General features: G+C 46.5%; 1 protein-coding gene across 3 annotated transcripts in view; it reads right to left on the reverse strand.

The window, feature by feature from the left end:
* Positions 1-16,555, reverse strand: part of SP3 (Sp3 transcription factor) — an 84,130-nt gene extending 67,575 nt beyond the window's left edge. For 2 of the 3 annotated variants that reach the window (XM_068245511.1, XM_068245510.1), the window contains exons 1-2: positions 16,292-16,555; positions 16,014-16,132 (exon numbers count right to left, since the gene is read on the reverse strand). In XM_068245511.1, the coding sequence (XP_068101612.1) occupies positions 16,014-16,132; positions 16,292-16,298 (126 nt within the window). In that variant the 5' untranslated portion in view covers positions 16,299-16,555. Of the gene's footprint in view, positions 1-15,455; positions 15,703-16,013; positions 16,133-16,291 lie in introns of those variants that run through there. The other variant, XM_068245513.1, reaches the window with a different exon arrangement.
* Between the last annotated feature and the right edge of the window lie 1,851 nt (positions 16,556-18,406).

Here is an 18,406-nt window from a genome sequence, read left to right on the forward strand (position 1 = left end):
TTTGCCCCCTTCCTGATTTCTTATTCTTTTGCATGTTTGTCACACTTAAATGTTTCTGCTCATCAAAAACCGTTAACTATTAGTCAAAGATAACATAATTGAACACAAAATGCAGTTTTAAATTATGTTTTTTATTATTTAGTGAGCAAAAAAAACCAGTGCCAAAACCTACATGGCCCTGTGTGAAAAAGAAATTGCCCCCTGAACCTAATAACTGGTTGGGCCACCCTTAGCAGCAATAACTGCAATCAAGCGTTTGCGATAACTTGTAACGAGTCTTTTACAGCACTCTGGAGGAATTTTGGCCCACTCCTCTTTGCAGAATTGTTGTAATTCAGCTTTATTTGAGGGTTTTCTAGCATGAACCGCCTTTTTAAGGTCATCCCACAAAATCTCAATAGAATTCAGGTCAGGGCTTTGACTAGGCCATTCCAAAGTCTTCATTTTGTTTTTCTTCAGCCATTCAGAGGTGGATTTGCTGGTGTGTTTTGGGTCATTGTCCTTCTGCAGCACCCAAGATCGCTTCAGCTTGAGTTGACGAACAGATGGCCAGAAATTCTCCTTCAGGATTTTTTGGTAGACAGTAGAATTCATGGTTCCATCTATCACAGCAAGCCTTCCAGGTCCTGAAGCAGCAAAACAACCCCAGACCATCACACTACCACCACCATATTTTACTGTTGGTATGATGTTCTTTTGCTGAAATGCTGTGTTACTTTTACGCCAGATGTAACAGGACACGCACCTTCCAAAAAGTTCAACTTTTGTCTCGTCGGTCCACAAGGTATTTTCCCAAAAGTCTTGGCAATCATTGAGATGTTTTTAGCAAAATTGAGACGAGCCTTAATGTTCTTTTTGCTTAAAAGTGGTTTGCGCCTTGGATATCTGCCATGCAGGCCGTTTTTGCCCAGTCTCTTTCTTATGGTGGAGTCGTGAACACTGACCTTAATTGAGGCAAGTGAGGCCTGCACTTCTTTAGAGGTTGTCCTGGGGTCTTTTGTGGCCTCTCGGATGAGTTTTCTCTGCGCTCTTGGGGTAATTTTGGTCGGCCGGCCACTCCTGGGAAGGTTCATCACTGTTCCATGTTTTTGCCATTTGTGGATAATGGATCTCACTGTGGTTCGCTGGAGTCCCAAAACTTTAGAAATGGCTTTATAGCCTTTACCAGACTGATAGATCTCAATTACTTTTGTTCTCATTTGTTCCTGAATTTCTTTGGATCTTGGCATGATGTCTAGCTTTTGAGGTGCTTTTGGTCTACTTCTCTGTGTCAGATAGCTCCTATTTAAGTGATTTCTTGACTGAAACAGGTGTGGCAGTAATCAGGCCTGGGGGTGACTACAGAAATTGAACTCAGGTGTGATAAACCACAGTTAAGTTATTTTTTTAACAAGGGGGGCAATCACTTTTTCACACAGGGCCATGTAGATTTGGAGTTTTTTTCCTCACTAAATAAAAATCATCATTTAAAACTGCATTTTGTGTTCAATTATGTTATCTTTGACTAATAGTTAACGGTTTTTGATGAGCAGAAACATTTAAGTGTTACAAACATGCAAAAGAATAAGAAATCAGGAATGGGGCAAATAGTTTTTCACACCACTGTATGTTCTGCCCCCCCCCCCCCCCCCCCAGAAGTCTGAAGTATTTTGACCCGGCCCTTGACCGAAAAAGTTTGGGGACCCCTGGGCTACACACTAAAGGTACATACAGACACCAGGTTTTCATTGTTTGAGACTATCACTCACTGGGTGAAAACTGAGCATCAGTCATGACAGATCACATAAAATTACAGATGAGTGATATTTGTTTTGTCCTTCCTGCTGCAGGACCCTGCTTACCAAACAACCTTCTCGCTGGATAGAGTAGTAAAGGCTGCTCAGCTACAGCAAAGCAGCATGTCTATAAAGCAAAATGATCATTAAAGCACACCTGAAGTGAGAGCGATATGACATTTATTGCCTTTTAAAACAATGCAGATTCACTGGCAGTCCTGCTGATCCACTGCCTCTAATACTTTCAGCCAAAACATGCAGATCAGGTGTTCCTGGCTGAGGTCAGACTGGATTAGCCGCATGCTTGTTTCGGGTGTGCGATTCAGGCCTTACTGCAGCCAAAGATAAGCAGGAAAGCCAAGCAACTGTATTATTGGAACAGGAAGTAAATAGAGCAGCCTCCACACCCCTGTTAGTTCAGGTGCCCTTTCATTCTGGATACACACGGTGCGTTCCCGATTTCCCGGCCGCTCGATTATTTCCGACATGTCCGATTCGCGTTTCGATGGATTGTTAGGTCGATTCGGCATACTTTACACGACAATCGGCCTATCATCGAAACGTGATCGGAAATGCTCGGAAATAATCGAGCGGCGGGAAATCGAGTGCGGGAACGCACCGTGTGTATCCAGCATAAGAATGATTATCAACAACCATTTGAAATGGTAATTGATTGCATGTGCACATCTTTAGAAGCCTCAAAACCTGCTATGACATCTTGTCCCAATGTAGCAAGGAAGCCACTGGTTCCTAAGCCTCAGAGTCTGAAAACTAACAATGATAATAAGGTCAATGAGCGAGTACAGTACTGCAAAAGGCCAAACTGTACCCACCTGTTGGCAAGTGGGGCCAGTAAGTTAACTTGCCTGTCTCGCCGCCAGGGCTATAGAGTGGAAGTCGAGGAGTCGGAGCAATTTTAAATACCTGGAGTCTGTGGTTTCAATAAACGTAGGCGTCGGAGTCAAATGATTTTTGCGCCAACTCCACACTCCTGGTAGGAATTAAGGCCCCATACACACGTCTGATTTTCGCAAATGACCCGTCGCTCGGACGTCCAAACGACCGGTCGCCCGGACGTCAAATCAGGCGTGTGTACAGTCTGTCGTTCATCTGATAAGACTGGACTTGAGCGATCCGGGTGACTTGCAAAAATCAGATGTGTGTATGTGCCTTAAGACTCATTCCATCGATCAGATAATTCTGGTCGGATTGGTTGTAAATAATCTCCATTGATGGGCCAATTGATTACTAATTATTATAAAAACAGTCCTCCGATTAGATTTTCTTCTAACCAAAATTTGGATTTTCTTATCAGTTGCGATAGATAGGAAGCAAAGATTGGTTTGTTGATGGTGTAGTGAACGATGTATTACATTATTTCACTTCAGATCAGAATTATCTAAAAATCGATGTTTTGCTAGAAATTGGACAATTAGTGGCCACCTCTCGCACGGTCAAGAATAATTTTGGGCACCTGGAGTTAGGAGGTTTCATAAACTGAGTAGTCAGAGTTGGATGATTTTTGTACAGACTCTACAGCCCCGTGGCTACGCTCCATCCTCTCGACACTTCAGCCTTACCAAGAGGAAGTGCGGGAAGACAGGTGGAGAGCAACGTGTAGTGTAGCGGCTAGACAGGTGAGTAAACTCTGCCCAAAATCCCCACTTGCACAGGCAGGAACCAGTCCAACGAAGACTTTTTATAAGTCGAAAGCTCACTGTTTATCCATCTCTAAGTTAGCCAATAAATGGTATCATCCTGATTTAAAACTTCTTGCACAGGCAGAAACAGTTTCACGTTTTGCAAAACTATGCTCACTCATCCTTACAGGTCAAGATTAACCTCCCTGGCAGTACGCAGATGCGGTGGCTGCGTCCACGGGAGGGATTTTATTTAATTAAATGGTTTTTTTTGTTTTGTTTTTTTTAATGTTAGCTAGCACTAGGCTAGCTAACTATGCTGCCCAAGTCCCCCGGCACCTCTCTGACCCCCACGATCACCGCTGGAAACACTCACCCGTCCGCGATCCCGCGAGAGCAGCAGCATCCCAATTAGCATCATTCGTCTATGGCAATGATCGGACATGACGTCATGCGCAGTTCCGATACCCCCCATAGCGAAGCCGGGTGCTGATTGAGAGGCTGGGCCATCGCGGGATCCCTGGGGGGTATGTATACTGGGGGTGATCGGAGGGAACCGGAGCGACTTGGGCAGCATAGTTAGACAGCCAAGTGCTAGCTTAACAAAATGTAACACATTTTATTTTAAAATATCCTCCCGGGGCGATGCGATCCCCTGCGGCGGCTAGCCCGACACTGTCGGGCTTACCGTCAGGGAGGTTAAAGTGGTAAGAAACTCAGCAGGTCTTATTTTCTCTAAAATATTATTTACAGCATAAAACCTACCAGCAGAGAATAAATAAATAGCAGAACAGCATGCAAACAGTAAGGGCCAATTTCCACTGCTGCTGAATCCAAAGCGTTTCCCCACAAACTATTAGAACGGGGAAGCTCTGCCCATTTTGCCAATAGCCTTGCGTTCTGATTCAGACAGCATGCTGCATTTTACTACAGCACACACCCGAAACCCTACAGTTGTGCATGACACAGCTACAGGGGTTTGAATGCGTACTCGCTTCACTGCAAATGCCGGCATGCATCAAGCAAGAAAATGTTGCTCAGGGCTTGTTCACATTATAAGCAATTTGTCTTATTTTTAAGCACTGGCGATTTAAAAAAAATTGCCTTAAAAGTGCTTGTGCAATGTTAGCTTACGTGAATATTCTCACATAAGCGCTGAGCTTTCCATCCAATCGCAAAAGCGGCTCCTGTACCATTTTCAAAGTGATTCAATAGAAAGTATAGCAAAATTGCTAAGCACTTGAAAAAACGCTTTGATGAATACATTGTATTTATTAATTTCCAGGTCAAAGGGTTCACTTCCTGATTGACGTCAGGAAGTGAACAAAACATTGCTACACAAAAGCGCTTACAAAAATGCTTTTCTTAATGAAAGTTGCGTAGAAAGGTGCTCACAAAATCACTAAGCGCTTGCTATTTATAATGTGAACAAGGCCTCAAAGTGAATCTCTACTGAAGAAGGGGAAAAAATAGTAGAGGAAAGCCTCCGAAAGATCCACATGCTTTGCAGATTGGCCTTTCTCACATGGGAGGCTGAAGGTGGTGAATTCATTGCCTGTCAGCTGCTCCCATGCTTGGTGTCACAGTACAGGCATAATTGAAGCAGGAAGGCACCCACCTGGTAGCTGGGAGGTTGAATTGTCCAACAAGAGCACAGTTCAGCCTCCCATGTGAAAGTGGCCTTAAAGCAGGCATGGGCAAACTTGGCCCTCCAGCTGTTAAGGAACTACAAGTCCCACAATGCATTGCAGGAGTCTGACAGCCACAGTCATGACTCATAAAGGCAAATGCATTGTGGGACTTGTAGTTCCGTAACAGCTGGAGAGCCGAGTTTGCCCATACCTGCCTTAAAGGGAAGGTTCAGGGAGGGTGGATAAAAAAATAAAAATCAATTTCCACTTACCTGGGGCTTCCTCCAGCCCGTGGCAGGCAGGAGGTGCCCTCGTCGCCACTCCGCAGGCTCCCGGTGGTCTCCGGCTGCCAGGTCGGGCTCTTCTGCGCTCCAAGGCCCGGCACTTCTGCGTCCCACGCCGGCGCGTTGACGCCATCGAACGTCCACCGGGCTGTACTGCGCAGGCGCAGAATTACTGCGCCTGCGCAGTACAGCCCGGAGGACGTCCGATGACGTCAGCGCACCGGCGTGGGACGCAGAAGTGCTGGGCCTTGGAGCGCAGAAGAGCCCGACCTGGCAGCCGGCCTGGCCAGGTCGGGTCGGCCACCGGGAGCCTGTGGAGCGGCGGCGAGGGCACCTCCTGCCTGCCACGGGCTGGAGGAAGCCCCAGGTAAGTGGAAATTGTTTTTTATTTTTTAACCACCCTCCCTGAACCTTCCCTTTAAAGGCTTCAGAAATGTAAATACTTACCCAATGAGAGGGAAGCCGCTGCATACTCCAGAGGCTTCACACGCTGTCCATCTCTGCCTGGAGCCCTCCTTATCGGGGCTGCGCTCCTCTTCTGGCACGAGCGTGGGCATGCTACAACAACGCCGCACAGCTTCCTGCACAGGCATGGCCGTACTCGTGCCATGTATGTGATTAAGAAAGACTTTTACCAAGTCAATAATTGCAGTCACACAAACAAGTGCGTTTACAGCAGTAAAAGCCACAAGCAGCCTTTCTGCAGTTGAATGAATTTGGCATACCACTCACTTATCTACTACCAAATAAGGGCTAGCTCATACTGTGCAGTGCCATCAGATACAGCGCACTGCATGTGGGAAGTGGTCTGCAAGGACATTTATGGCAATTATTGGTCATGTGCACATACTGCAGTTTTACATCCAGCACAGTGCTTACTCATTCAATGTAACTCAATGGGGTCAGCACTAATGGCTAGAAGGCATCAGTTGTGCTGCATCTAATAATGTGAAGCTGGCACTAGAAGTCATAAAACTTGTGCTTGGCTGGGAAAAACATTTCTGACAGTAAAGAAGAGGAAATATAATCAACAGGTTATCACTCCTGGCCACTGAATAAACAGTTGCCGTGGAGTAGTGGCCAGTTCTTTAGTTTTGCAGGTACAAGTTCCCCGATTACAAATATAGGTCACTATTGGCATGGAGTTTGTATGATCTCCTTGCGTTTACTCTGGGCACTTCAGTTTCCTCCCACATACCAAAAACATGTAAGGTAAGTCATTTGGCTCACCCATTCCCTCCAAAAGTTTGCCTTTAGACTAGGATAGGGACACTGGACTAGGAGTATGGTTGTGAGCTCCTCTGAGTGACAGTGAAATAACTATGGACTCTAAAGTGCTGCAGAAAAGTGTGTGTGTGTGTGTCTATATCTATCTATATCTATATACACACACACACACACACACACACACACACACACACACACACACACACACACACACACACACACACACACACACACACATATATTTAGGCATTGATATAGTGTGGACTTCTTCAGCAGAACTTTAGAGTATTTAGGCTTGTCACTAACTGTCCCTTAGAAGGGCTCAAAATCTTATAACCATGTCTTGTTTCCCTATAATCTACATGTTGATCACACACATGTAGACTAAGATAAACAACACTTATCAATCTCAGATGGTCACAAACAATATCTAACCCTTAAAGTGACACTGAAGCGAAAAAAGAAAAAAGTATGATATAATGACTTGTATGCGTAGTATGGATAAGGAATAGAACATTTAGTACCAAAGAAAATAGTCTTATTTTTTTATATTCAGTTATATAGCTTATTTTGTTGATCACATTGCATCAGACTGTCATATTTGCAGTTTATTCTGTTTTATAGTTTAAAATACAGAATGCGGTTTGCAGAGCTAATGACTGAACTTTGAGCAGTAACAACTTTAACTGAAGCTGTCTGTGACTTTCTTTGATGTAGAAGTGCTCGAGAAAACAGCATCGTAGCTGACCTAAGTTATGCTGGGTACACACGATGCGTTTTTTCCGTCAATTTTCTGTCCAATCGATTTCCGATTTGATTCGGTTATCTTTTATCTATTTCCATAAAATAAGATCGGACATGTTGGAAATTACCTATCGAACCATCTATCCAACACAAAATTGTATGGTGTGTACCTAGCATAAGATGGAAAGTAAAGAAGCTCTAAGTTAAAGAGGAACTCCAGTGAAAATAATGTAATAAAAAAAAGTGCTTCATTTTTACAATAATTATGTATAAATGATTTAGTCAGTGTTTACCCATTGTAAAATATTTTAAAGCCCTGATTTACATTTTGACATTTATCACATGGTGACATTTTTACTGTGGGCAGGTGATGTAGCTTCTGCATGTTTTTTGGGCAGTTGGAAACAGCTGTAAATTACTATTTCTCACAATACAGCAAGGTTCACAGACAGGAAACTGCCAAGAGTACATACTTTTCTTGTTTCTTGTGGGAGGGGTTTCACCACAATATCAGCCATACACCGCCCCCTGATGGTCTGTTTGTGAAAAGGAATAGATTTCTCATGTAAAAGGGGGTATCAGCTACTGATTAGGATAAAGTTCAATTCTTGGCCGGAGATTCTCTTTAAGTTTCTTAAGTGAACCCGAGGTGAGAGTGATATGGAGACTGCTATATTTCTTTCCTTTGAGCAATACCAGTTGCCTGGCTGTCCTGCTATTCCTCTACCTCTTAATATTTTTAGCCATAGACCCTGAACAAGCATATGCACATCAGATGTTTCTGACAATATTGCCAGATCTGACAAGATTAGGTGCATGCTTGTTTCTGGTGTTATTCAGACACTACTGCAGTCAAATAGATCAACAGTACTGCCAGGCAACTGGAATTGTTTAAAAGGAAATAAATATGGCAGCCTCCATATACCTCTCACCTTGGGTTCGCTTTAACTCTTCCTGTACTGGAAACAATATATGACTTGTTTCTTTGCTATTAATGTTCTATTTCTTAGCTGTACTACTCATACAATTCATTACAGTAGTTTATTTTTGCTTCAGGTTCACTTTAACCTTCCTAGCGGTTATGACAAACTTGACTTGTCCAGCAAAAACTTGCTGAAATCAGTATTGACAAGTCAGGCGCATCCATGCCGCTAGGGAAATTTCTAGCTGCTCTGCGCCGCCTACTCCACTTTTATTTTACTTCTGTGGGCTTCCCTGGGACTGATGGATGCCTGTCAGTAAACTGTGGGTAGCAATCTGAGATAGCCAGTGTACCAACCTGCATCTATCAGTCCCAGGGAAGCCCACATGGAGCCGGCAGAGCAGTGCAGCGGTATGATCCCACCTTTGTTTCCTTCCTCCCCATCTTCCTTCCGATCCCCCCTCCCTGCTCTACCTCCGTCCACTCCGATCCCCTCTCTGCGCTGTTAGAAGAGTGGGTATGAGCGAGTGGGTATAACTCACCGAGGCGCTCTCTCTCTATCGATGACCCCGCACTCTTTTCCCCTGTATAGCTCTGGATTATGGTTTACAGTACGGGGACACGGCTTGACGTCATCAAGCCACATCCCCGTACTGTAAACAGTAGCCCATAGCTGTACGGCGGAAGAGAGTGCGCGGTCATTGCTGGAGAGAGAGCCCTCTGTGAGTAATACCCACCAGCTCAACAGCACCGAATGGGGGAGGGGGGGGGGGCTTATCGGGGTCAACACCTATAGCTGGCTTACCTGTACTAGGGACACACATACCTGGCTTACCTATACTACGGTACCTATAGCTGGCTTACCTATACTGGGGACACTCATGCCTTGCTTACCTATACTATGGCACCTATAGCTCGTTAACCTATAATCGTGCTTATACCCACCATTGCCATGCTGATCCCTCGTCGTGAAAGCTTCCCCAGTGTCCTCTTCCATGTCCCTCGGTGATCGGTGTTGATTTCGCCAGGGTCACGCAGCGTTAACACCTGGTGGCAAACTAATTTTTTTTTCCTGTATTGAATTCAATACAGAAAAACTGATTTCCCACATCCTCCTCCAGTCCACCGCTGCTTAAGACCGGGGTGGGCAAACTTTTCTCACTGTGAGCTGCATTCCTGTGCATTCCATTCTCCTCTCTTTTCCTCCCTCCCTGTAGAGTTGCAAGCACGGGTACCGATAGGCATCATGTGACGTACTGATAGCGGATCATGACGCTAACATTGCCATGGAGATCACCACTGGAAAGTGCGATTGGGCGAGTTAAAACGAATGTTAAAGAGAATCTGTATTGTTAAAATCGCACAAAAGTAACCATACCAGTGCGTTAGGGGACATCTCCTATTACCCTCTGTCACAATTTCGCCGCTCCTCGACGCATTAAAAGTGGTTAAAAACAGTTTTAAAAAGTTTGTTTATAAACAAACAAAATGGCCACAAAAACAGGAAGTAGGTTGATGTACAGTATGTCCACACATAGAAAATACATCCATACACAAGCAGGCTGTATACAGCCTTCCTTTTGAATCTCAAGAGATCATTTGTGTGTTTCTTTCCCCCTGCAGTTCTCATGCACTGAAGTTTCAGGCTGCTCGTTTCTTCATGCAAACAGCTTTGCCTTTGTCTGTAATTCCTCAGTATGTGAAAGCCCAGCCAGCTCAGAGGACGATTTATCCAGCTTGTAAAAGATGAGAGAGAAGAGAGAAGCTGCCCTAATCTAAATAATACACAGGCAGTGTGCATAGAGGGACCTGGAAGGGGGAGTTCATGGCAGAACCACAACACTGAAGAACTTGGCAGCCTTCCAGACACAGGCCAACAAGTCTGACAGGGGAAAGATACATTGATTACAGAGACTGTGATAGTACAAAGTGCTGCAGTAAGCCAGAACACATTAGAATAGCTTTTGGAACTTGTAGGATGATAAAAAAAAAAAACAGGATGCAATTTTGTTACGGAGTCTCTTTAAGCTATGCTCGCAACTTTGCAGGAAGAGAGAACAGACTAATCCAGCCCTCTATCAGCAGGCTGGATTACCAACACGCCGAATCTGGCCCGCAGGCCGTAGTTTGCACAGGCCTGCTCTAGAGGTTCATGTCCACCCTCCTCATTATTGCAGAAGCGCAGCCATGCAACACCTGCATTAGTTCAGCTGCACCTGCACAGTAGCACAGAGCCGCTTGTGGGCAAGCAGCTCTGGCTTACTGCGCAGGTGCAGCTGTACTCGTGCAGGCTAGCTGTGCTTGTGCATTAAAAGGAGCACAGCTCTTGGCAGATATAATTTGAGGGTCCATACACGGCAACAGTAGGGGCCAGAAGGATGTGGGAAGCCTTTGCAGGATCCAGAGGCTTTCCTCTTCTAATGCTGGATACACACGTTGCGTTTTGCCGCGCGATTCGTGGGATCGATGCTATCGATTCGGTTATTTCCAACATGTTCGATCGTGTTTCGATGGATACAGCCGTCAATTTTGCATATTAAGTATGCAAAATCGACGGCTGTATCCATCGAAACACGATCAAACATGTTGGAAATCTATTCGATGGCATCGATCCCGCGAATCGCGCGGCAAAACGCAACGTGTGTATCCAGCATTAGGCATCTCATTTTTGTCTTTAAGTTCACTTTGGGCACACACAATAAAAATAAGGATATGGGATTCTAGCCAGGTATGTTTTTTTCAGGATTGTTTCTATAGAAGAACTGTAACGGTTTATCTCCTTAAAAGAGATAGTATATACCAGTGATGGCTAACCTTTCAGAGGCCGAGTGCCCAAACTGCGACCTAACATCGACTTATTTATCTCCGAGTGCCAATGGGGCTATTTATGCTATTTATACCCGCCGTAACCCCAAAGCAGCAAATATGGCCAACTATGACCATTAAGGGCTCATTCACACTATGTACTGCGTTGTCAGTTTTGACGCAACGCACATAATGTAAGATTCATATGGTAACATGAAAGTCAATAGACTTCCATGTTACCATTCACACTACAGGTGTGCGTTCTGGGAACATTTTAACGCACAACGCATAAGTTTCCCCAATGGGTACAGCTGCCGATGTCCACGCTTTAGCGCACCACAATGTGCATTCCGTGCGATCACTGTGCGTTGGCAGTGCATGCATGAAATTGCATTTGTGCATACGTTCTGTAGTGTGAATGAGCCCTTAATAAATGCAGCAACAGTTACCCCAGACACCAGAAAATAAACGCAATGTGTGCAACATTTCAGCAGAAAATCATGCAATGTGGGCCACATTTCAGCAGAAAATAGACGCAGCGGGCCGCATTTCACCAGAAAACAGACGCAGCGGGCCGCATTTCACCAGAAAACAGACGCAGCGGGCAGCATTTCACCAGAAAACAAACGCAGCGGGCAGCATTTCACCAGAAAACAAACGCAGCGGGCAGCATTTCACCAGAAAAACGCAGCGGGCAGCATTTCACCAGAAAAACGCAGCGGGCAGCATTTCACCAGAAAAACGCAGCGGGCCGCATTTCACCAGAAAACAAACGCAGCGGGCCGCATTTCACCAGAAAACAAACGCAGCGGGCCGCATTTCACCAGAAAACAAACGCAGCGGGCCGCATTTCACCAGAAAACAAACGCAGCGGGCCGCATTTCACCAGAAAACAAACGCAGCGGGCCGCATTTCACCAGAAAACAAACGCAGCGGGCCGCATTTCACCAGAAAACAAACGCAGCGGGCCGCATTTCACCAGAAAACAAACGCAGCGGGCCGCATTTCACCAGAAAACAAACGCAGCGGGCCGCATTTCACCAGAAAACAAACGCAGCGGGCCGCATTTCACCAGAAAACAAACGCAGCGGGCCGCATTTCACCAGAAAACAAACGCAGCGGGCCGCATTTCATAGTAAATAAACACAATGTGGGAAACATCTTAGCAGAAAACAACACAGTGGGCCGCATTTCACCTGCAAAAAAAAAGTAATGTACTCACCTGACAGAAGTCTTCCCTCTCGGCTGGGCTCTGGCGTGCATCTTCCCCGGATCTTCTGCAGCTGAGTATCCCGTGCTGCCGCTGACAGGCAGAGTGCAGGGCTATGGAAAGATGGCTGTCGCCGAAGCCCTGTACTGGAGACACAAATAGTCTCCAGTACAGGGCTTCGGCAGCCATCTTGCCGTAGCCCTGGTCTGACTCCCGGGAGACTGCGGGGCTGCGGGCTATGAACTGGCGCGGCGGCGTCTAGTAGACGCTGCGGCCAGTTCATAAGCAGCGGTGGCGTGGCAGCAAATTAGGCTACGCGTGCCAGGCCCAGCACGCGTGCCATAGGTTCGCCACCGCTGGTATATACTATAACAAAGGGAAAACTACTCAATGCAAACACTGTCCTATGCAGGACACTTACTGTACTTCAGCTACCCGATCCTGATTGTATACTGTGATATCCTAGATGCACAATTCATGCACATCCCACTAACAGCCTGACTGACAGAGCCTAACCAGGATGAAGCAGTCTGTTCACTCCACATAGTGAAATTACCCTCCTTCTTCCCTCAAAGACAGTACTGTAAAAGAAAATATGGCAACTTTCATTTCCCTCTCACTACAGGACCTCTTTAATAGACTAAAATGACAATGGAAATCAAGGCCAAAGTAAAAATGCATGGGAAGGTGACAGCATTAGGCATTGAAGCATGACAACTTCCTCAGCAACAAGAGCTACAGGTACACAAGCATTACTACATTACACATGAATACAAGGCAGCGGACAAAATGACACGGTAACAGCATCCAATATATATTCTACAGGAAATGAAAAATTAGTGCTCCTGGTGCATTATGAGAAACCAGTGTATCATAATGGGCAATAGTTGTGAAGTCAAGCTGAGAGTTGTAGTCCCATGACAGCTGTAGAGGATTGGGTTCTCTGGTGCTCTCTGGTTTATAAGAAAACACAGGGTAAGGCCTGACATTATTTATGACCACAGGATATGAAGGTCTACAGTTATACTGTAGTCCCATGACAAGCAGGTGCCAACGCTGCAACTAGATCAGTAAAATAAAGATTTTATATTAACATACAGGCGACAGCTATATGCTTTCCACACACTAAAGGTGGCCATACATCTAGCAATTTTGCTGTACAATCGACTCAATCATTCTATTGAATCGAGTGTGCCCCAGTGTGCTCAATTGATGAAAACTGGAACGTATAAAATGTCGAATTGACCAACTTCAGCGATCAAGCAGGATGGAAGATTTAAGTCAATAGAGCAAGAATAAGCTAGTGTTCACATGTCGATTCACAAAATCGATTTTTGGAAAATGATTTTCAGAGCAAGGAGGCACAACATTGATCAGTTAAGGGGCCCATACACTCAGCCGATTTTCTCGCCGACCGATCGATTGCAAATCGGTTGGCCAATCGACCGTTCGATGGCCGATTTCGATCGATTTCCACTGGCAGGGCGGAAAATTTAGGTCGATCTGATGAGATTGCTTATCATTTTGCATTGGCCTTAATGGAAATCTGATGGCAAAAAAAATGCCATCAGATCGAATTTCAATAGATTTCAAACTGAAATCTATTGGAATTCTATCCTGGTAAAAAATGTTCTAAAAACGCATCAGATAGATCATCAGATGCATTTCTTATCTATCTGCTGCCAATCTGACGAGTGTATGGGCACCTTTAGACTGCAAAGAAGACTAGCATAGGATCTTGCTTGTAGTGTGTGGGCCACTAGTCAATCGACTTTCAATCAACCACACTGAAGCTGATCACTTAAACCAGTGGTCCTCAAACTACGGCCTGCAGGCCGAATGCGGCCCCACGAGGATTTATCACTGGCCCCCCAAACACAAAATGTATAACTTATAGATGCAGCCCACTGCGCCTTTAAATATCAGTGGCCCGCATATAGAATAGCAGTGCTGGCACCACCCATCCACATACTGAAGAGGCCAGTGAGCAGTCATTCGCTGGCTTCCAATCCAATCCTGCATCATGTGACACTGTTGTAAAACTGGACAACAGGTTGTCACCTGGGTATGCTTCACTGTCTGGTGCAGACGTTCTTCGGGCGCCACATGATTGAATGGCTGCTGCTGGGAGTTCTCCTCCGGGCATGATTGGAGGGGAATATATACCTAGATTCCATGTAATGTTTTTCAAGATTATTAGTTTGTTCCGGCCCCCAGCAGTCTGAAGTATGTTGACCCGGCACTTGACTGAAAAAGTTTGGGGACCCCTGACTTAAAGGATACGTCCAGGCAAAAAAAAAAAAAAAAAAAAATCCACTTACGTGGGGCTTCCTCCAGCCCCATGGCAGCCATCCTGTGCCCTCGCTGCAGCACTGGTGGCTCCCGGTCTCCTCTGCTGCAGATGCCGAACTCGCCAGGTTGGCTTTCCAAGACGGCTTCTCGTACGCTCCACGTCGTAGCGCTGATGTCATCAGTACTGTACTGCGCAGTACCATCCTGATGACATCAGCGCAACCACATGCCCTGTGCAGTGGAGCGCACAAGGCGACGAGATCGGCATCTGCAGCGGAGGATACCTGGAGCCACGACAAGGGCAAAGGACGGCTGCCAGACGCCCCAGGTAAGTGGATTTGTTTTTTTTAACTTGCCTAGCCGTATCCTTTAATAAATGAAGATCTGCAAAGACCAGAAGGGGGTGTTTGCTGCTGGTTTTGCAGTAACAGATGACACCTCAGTGAATCCTTTGATCCTGGCACATATGCCCTGTCCAGAGTGTAGAGTAGCTTGCCCTGAACAAGGCATGTGAGCTGGCAGAAGGCAATACATACACTTATTCCAGATATGCTTATGAAGACGATTGCAGCTGAATTGCTAGATGAAAGGCTACCATTAGAGAATTTATTTACTTCTCACTCAAAGCATGAAGCTACTCAGAAATCACTAGAGACAACAGATATGGCTATGAGCACACAAGGCCTAGGACAGAAAACAAATCAGGAAAACCACTGACTACCCAGTCAATAACAGGCAATGTGTCTAAACAACCACAGGTATAGAAACAACTACTAGAATGACGATCAAGGCCCTAGCAGGAAGTTATGCATGAAACTGCTTTTTCAGCTGCACAAACCACTCACACCAGCATTTACCATACTGTAGCCAGGTCATGATAGAACATACTGTACACAATGACATAAGGTGACTGATGCCAATATACCATGCAAGTGATGCTCAGGCCCCCTGGTGCTTTGCAGCTGCTGAGGATCTACCGGAGCTGGCCTGCCAGGATGCCGCTAGGCTGGGCGGCCGCGCTGGGCCTTGTAGTGCCATGACAGGTGCATTAGGGCCGCTGGTAGAAGGGGTAACCCCCTCCAGAGCCGGCCACCAGGGAGGAGGAGCGGTGGGATGGGTGAGCCGGGGAGGAGGTGGGGGGTTCAGGAGGACATCTGCCCTCCCTCCCCCTAGGGGGGTTGTCTACGATCCAGCCCAGGCTCATCACTTACCGCTCCGGCAGCCTCAGCACCACCGCCGCCACCTCCGCTCCCTCCTCCGCTGCCAGACGGCGGAGCGTCCTACCCACAATGGGCGGGTCACGCGAAAGGGAAGGGGGTGGCCGTCAGTCCGGAGCTGACACAGGAAGGACGCTTTTTATTTTTGTGTCTTTTTGTGCCCCGGTGCCCTCCCGTCCTCGGGCCCGAGCCTCCGGGGCGCCCGCCGGCCTTGGGAGGGGGAATGCAGAGGCCTGGGGCCCGGGCTGCGGCCTAGCGCTCCTTACCTGGCCGCCACCGCCGCCTTGCTCACTGTCGTCGCTGCTGTTGCCGTGCTGCAGATACTCGCTCTGCCCGTCCACCTCCATGGCGGCCATTTCCTCCCTCTTGACGGGCTGCTCGGGAGCTGAGGGGACAAAAGAGACAAACATGACAGAGTCAGCGCCATGACTGCAGCCGCTGCGGGCTTTCCTCCTCACAGCTTCCCTCCCTCCCGTCCTGTCACACAGATTGCGCCCGGCCGCAGCGCTCTCTGCCGCGGGCGGGCGAGTTTAGCTTTACGTACCGGTCATTGCGTTTGTGGCAGGATTAGAGGAAACCGATCCCCCGAGGAGAAAAAAGCGCCAATAGGCCCGGGCAGGGCTGCGCAGGCCGCGGCGGCTTTATTAGACGCGTGACATGATTAGAGTATAATAATCACAGGCGCGCTGCGGACGGAGAGAACCAGGCGCGTTTTTTTTTCCTATTTTGATTGACGGTGCGGGAAACACAAAAGGTGGGGCTTGCGGCCAGGACGGGGGACGTGTGACGTCAGACGTATGGAAAGTCTGTGGGGCCATTGGCAGAAGCGGCGTCGGTGCTCCTCGCTGATTGGCTGGGGGACGTGTCAGTCTGTGAAGGGATTTTTTTTTCTTTCGTCCCGTGCTACGCGGGCTTCCTGCGAGGTGTGCGTGACGTGCGCGCTCCCTATGTTTACTATTGCAGACAATGAGCGAGAAGGCCTATGGGGTGAGCGGGAGAGAGAGGAAGCGCTGTCGGGCCTGCTGTGTTGCAGAGACGAGCAGGCTGCGCGCTCCCGCTCTTCCCGGTCCAGGCCTGACATTGCCAGAGAGCGGCTGCTGTACAAGCAGCAACACATGTCTTATTACAGCGTGGCAGCCATTTTGTGGCTAGTAGAAGGATTCCACAGCACGGAGGCTTATACTGCAATAGAAACTAATTGTATCTGCCGAATTGCTAGGCTGGATATAGGTTCTGGCTACAAAATGGCTGCCTACACTAGATGAGGGTGACAGGTACTCTTATCATAACTGGTATATTGATAGGTAATATCCATCACTCATTTGTTAAATGAAACCTAGACTGAGGCCCCTTGTATTGAATATAGAGAAAAGCTGAATCTGTCAGTGGTGGAGTTTTCAAATAGACCCTGCTGCTTTATAGAATTTATGCAGGAAACAAAGTTTTGGACTATTTTCAGTGCTATTTTATGTAACAGTCTGAATATTTTCAGAACTTCCTGTTTGAAACAGGAAGTAGGAATTTTCTAACATTGACAAATAAAATCCCTACAAGCCAGAGGTCTAGTTCACATTGCTCAGTTTTAATATTATGCATGTAAACTCAGTGCCCATAAAGTTCCCTGGGCCTGTATACAGTACTACGTTGTAACAGATCGAGTCATTCTAACTTGCTGCATGCAGGCTTTTTAGTATTAATGTGAACCTGAGGTGAAAATAAAATGAGATGATTGAATGTTTTGTTGTCTCTTATGCTGGGCGTACACAGCTCATTTTTTCTGCTCTATTCTCCCATTTGATTGTTTTGCCACTCGATTCGGCAGTCAATTTCTTATCTTCTGCTCGTTTTCCTTATCTTTTTCTATTCACTGCTATCACAGAACGAGCGGTGAAACGATCGAGTGGGAGATCGGACATGTCGGAAATTATCTATCGAGCCATCTAAATGGCTCATAAACGAACCGTGTACTCCCAGCATTAGTGGCAGTCTAGTAAGTTTCCCAGAGTTAAAAAATAGGAACTATTGACCTTTATTTATTTATTTATTTTTTTTGTCTCCTGCTTTCGGAAGTTGTATTCAGCCAAGGAAACTTTTGGCTGTAATCTGCTTATCAGTGAGGTTTACTATATTCCTGACAAGGTACTGACAAGACAGAAGCTGTCACTTCCATTCCTAAAAATGAACTCTTTCAGGCAGCAAAATAAAACAGCCTGGTTATTTCCAGGGATGCTCTCTGGATGAATTCCAAATGGATTTCATTCAGCATTCATCCTGATAATTAGAGCACCTGAGCGGGTGGGTGAGGGAGGGTTAAATTTACCCAGAAGCCGTCTTCTTTAATCCGTCCCACAGAGCGTTTCCAGGCTGCGTCAAGTCACTACCACACTTCCTCCTTCAAACCGGAATGAGGAATCACTGGTAGTCCCGTGACACAGCATGGGACGTGCCGTGGGACCGATTAAAGAAGACGGCTGCTGGATAGGTTTAACCCTCCCTCACCCACCCGTTCAGGCGCTCTAATTATCAGGATGCATTCCGAATGAAATCCATTTGAAATTCATCCGGAGAGCATAAAGTCACTTTATAAAGTGAGAAAAGGATACAAAATGGTGTTGTCACGTTCTCCATATAGCAAATGGCAATTTCCAGGGATACACAT

This window comes from Hyperolius riggenbachi, chromosome 7, assembly GCF_040937935.1.
Source record: "Hyperolius riggenbachi isolate aHypRig1 chromosome 7, aHypRig1.pri, whole genome shotgun sequence".
Classification (NCBI taxonomy): domain Eukaryota; kingdom Metazoa; phylum Chordata; class Amphibia; order Anura; family Hyperoliidae; genus Hyperolius; species Hyperolius riggenbachi.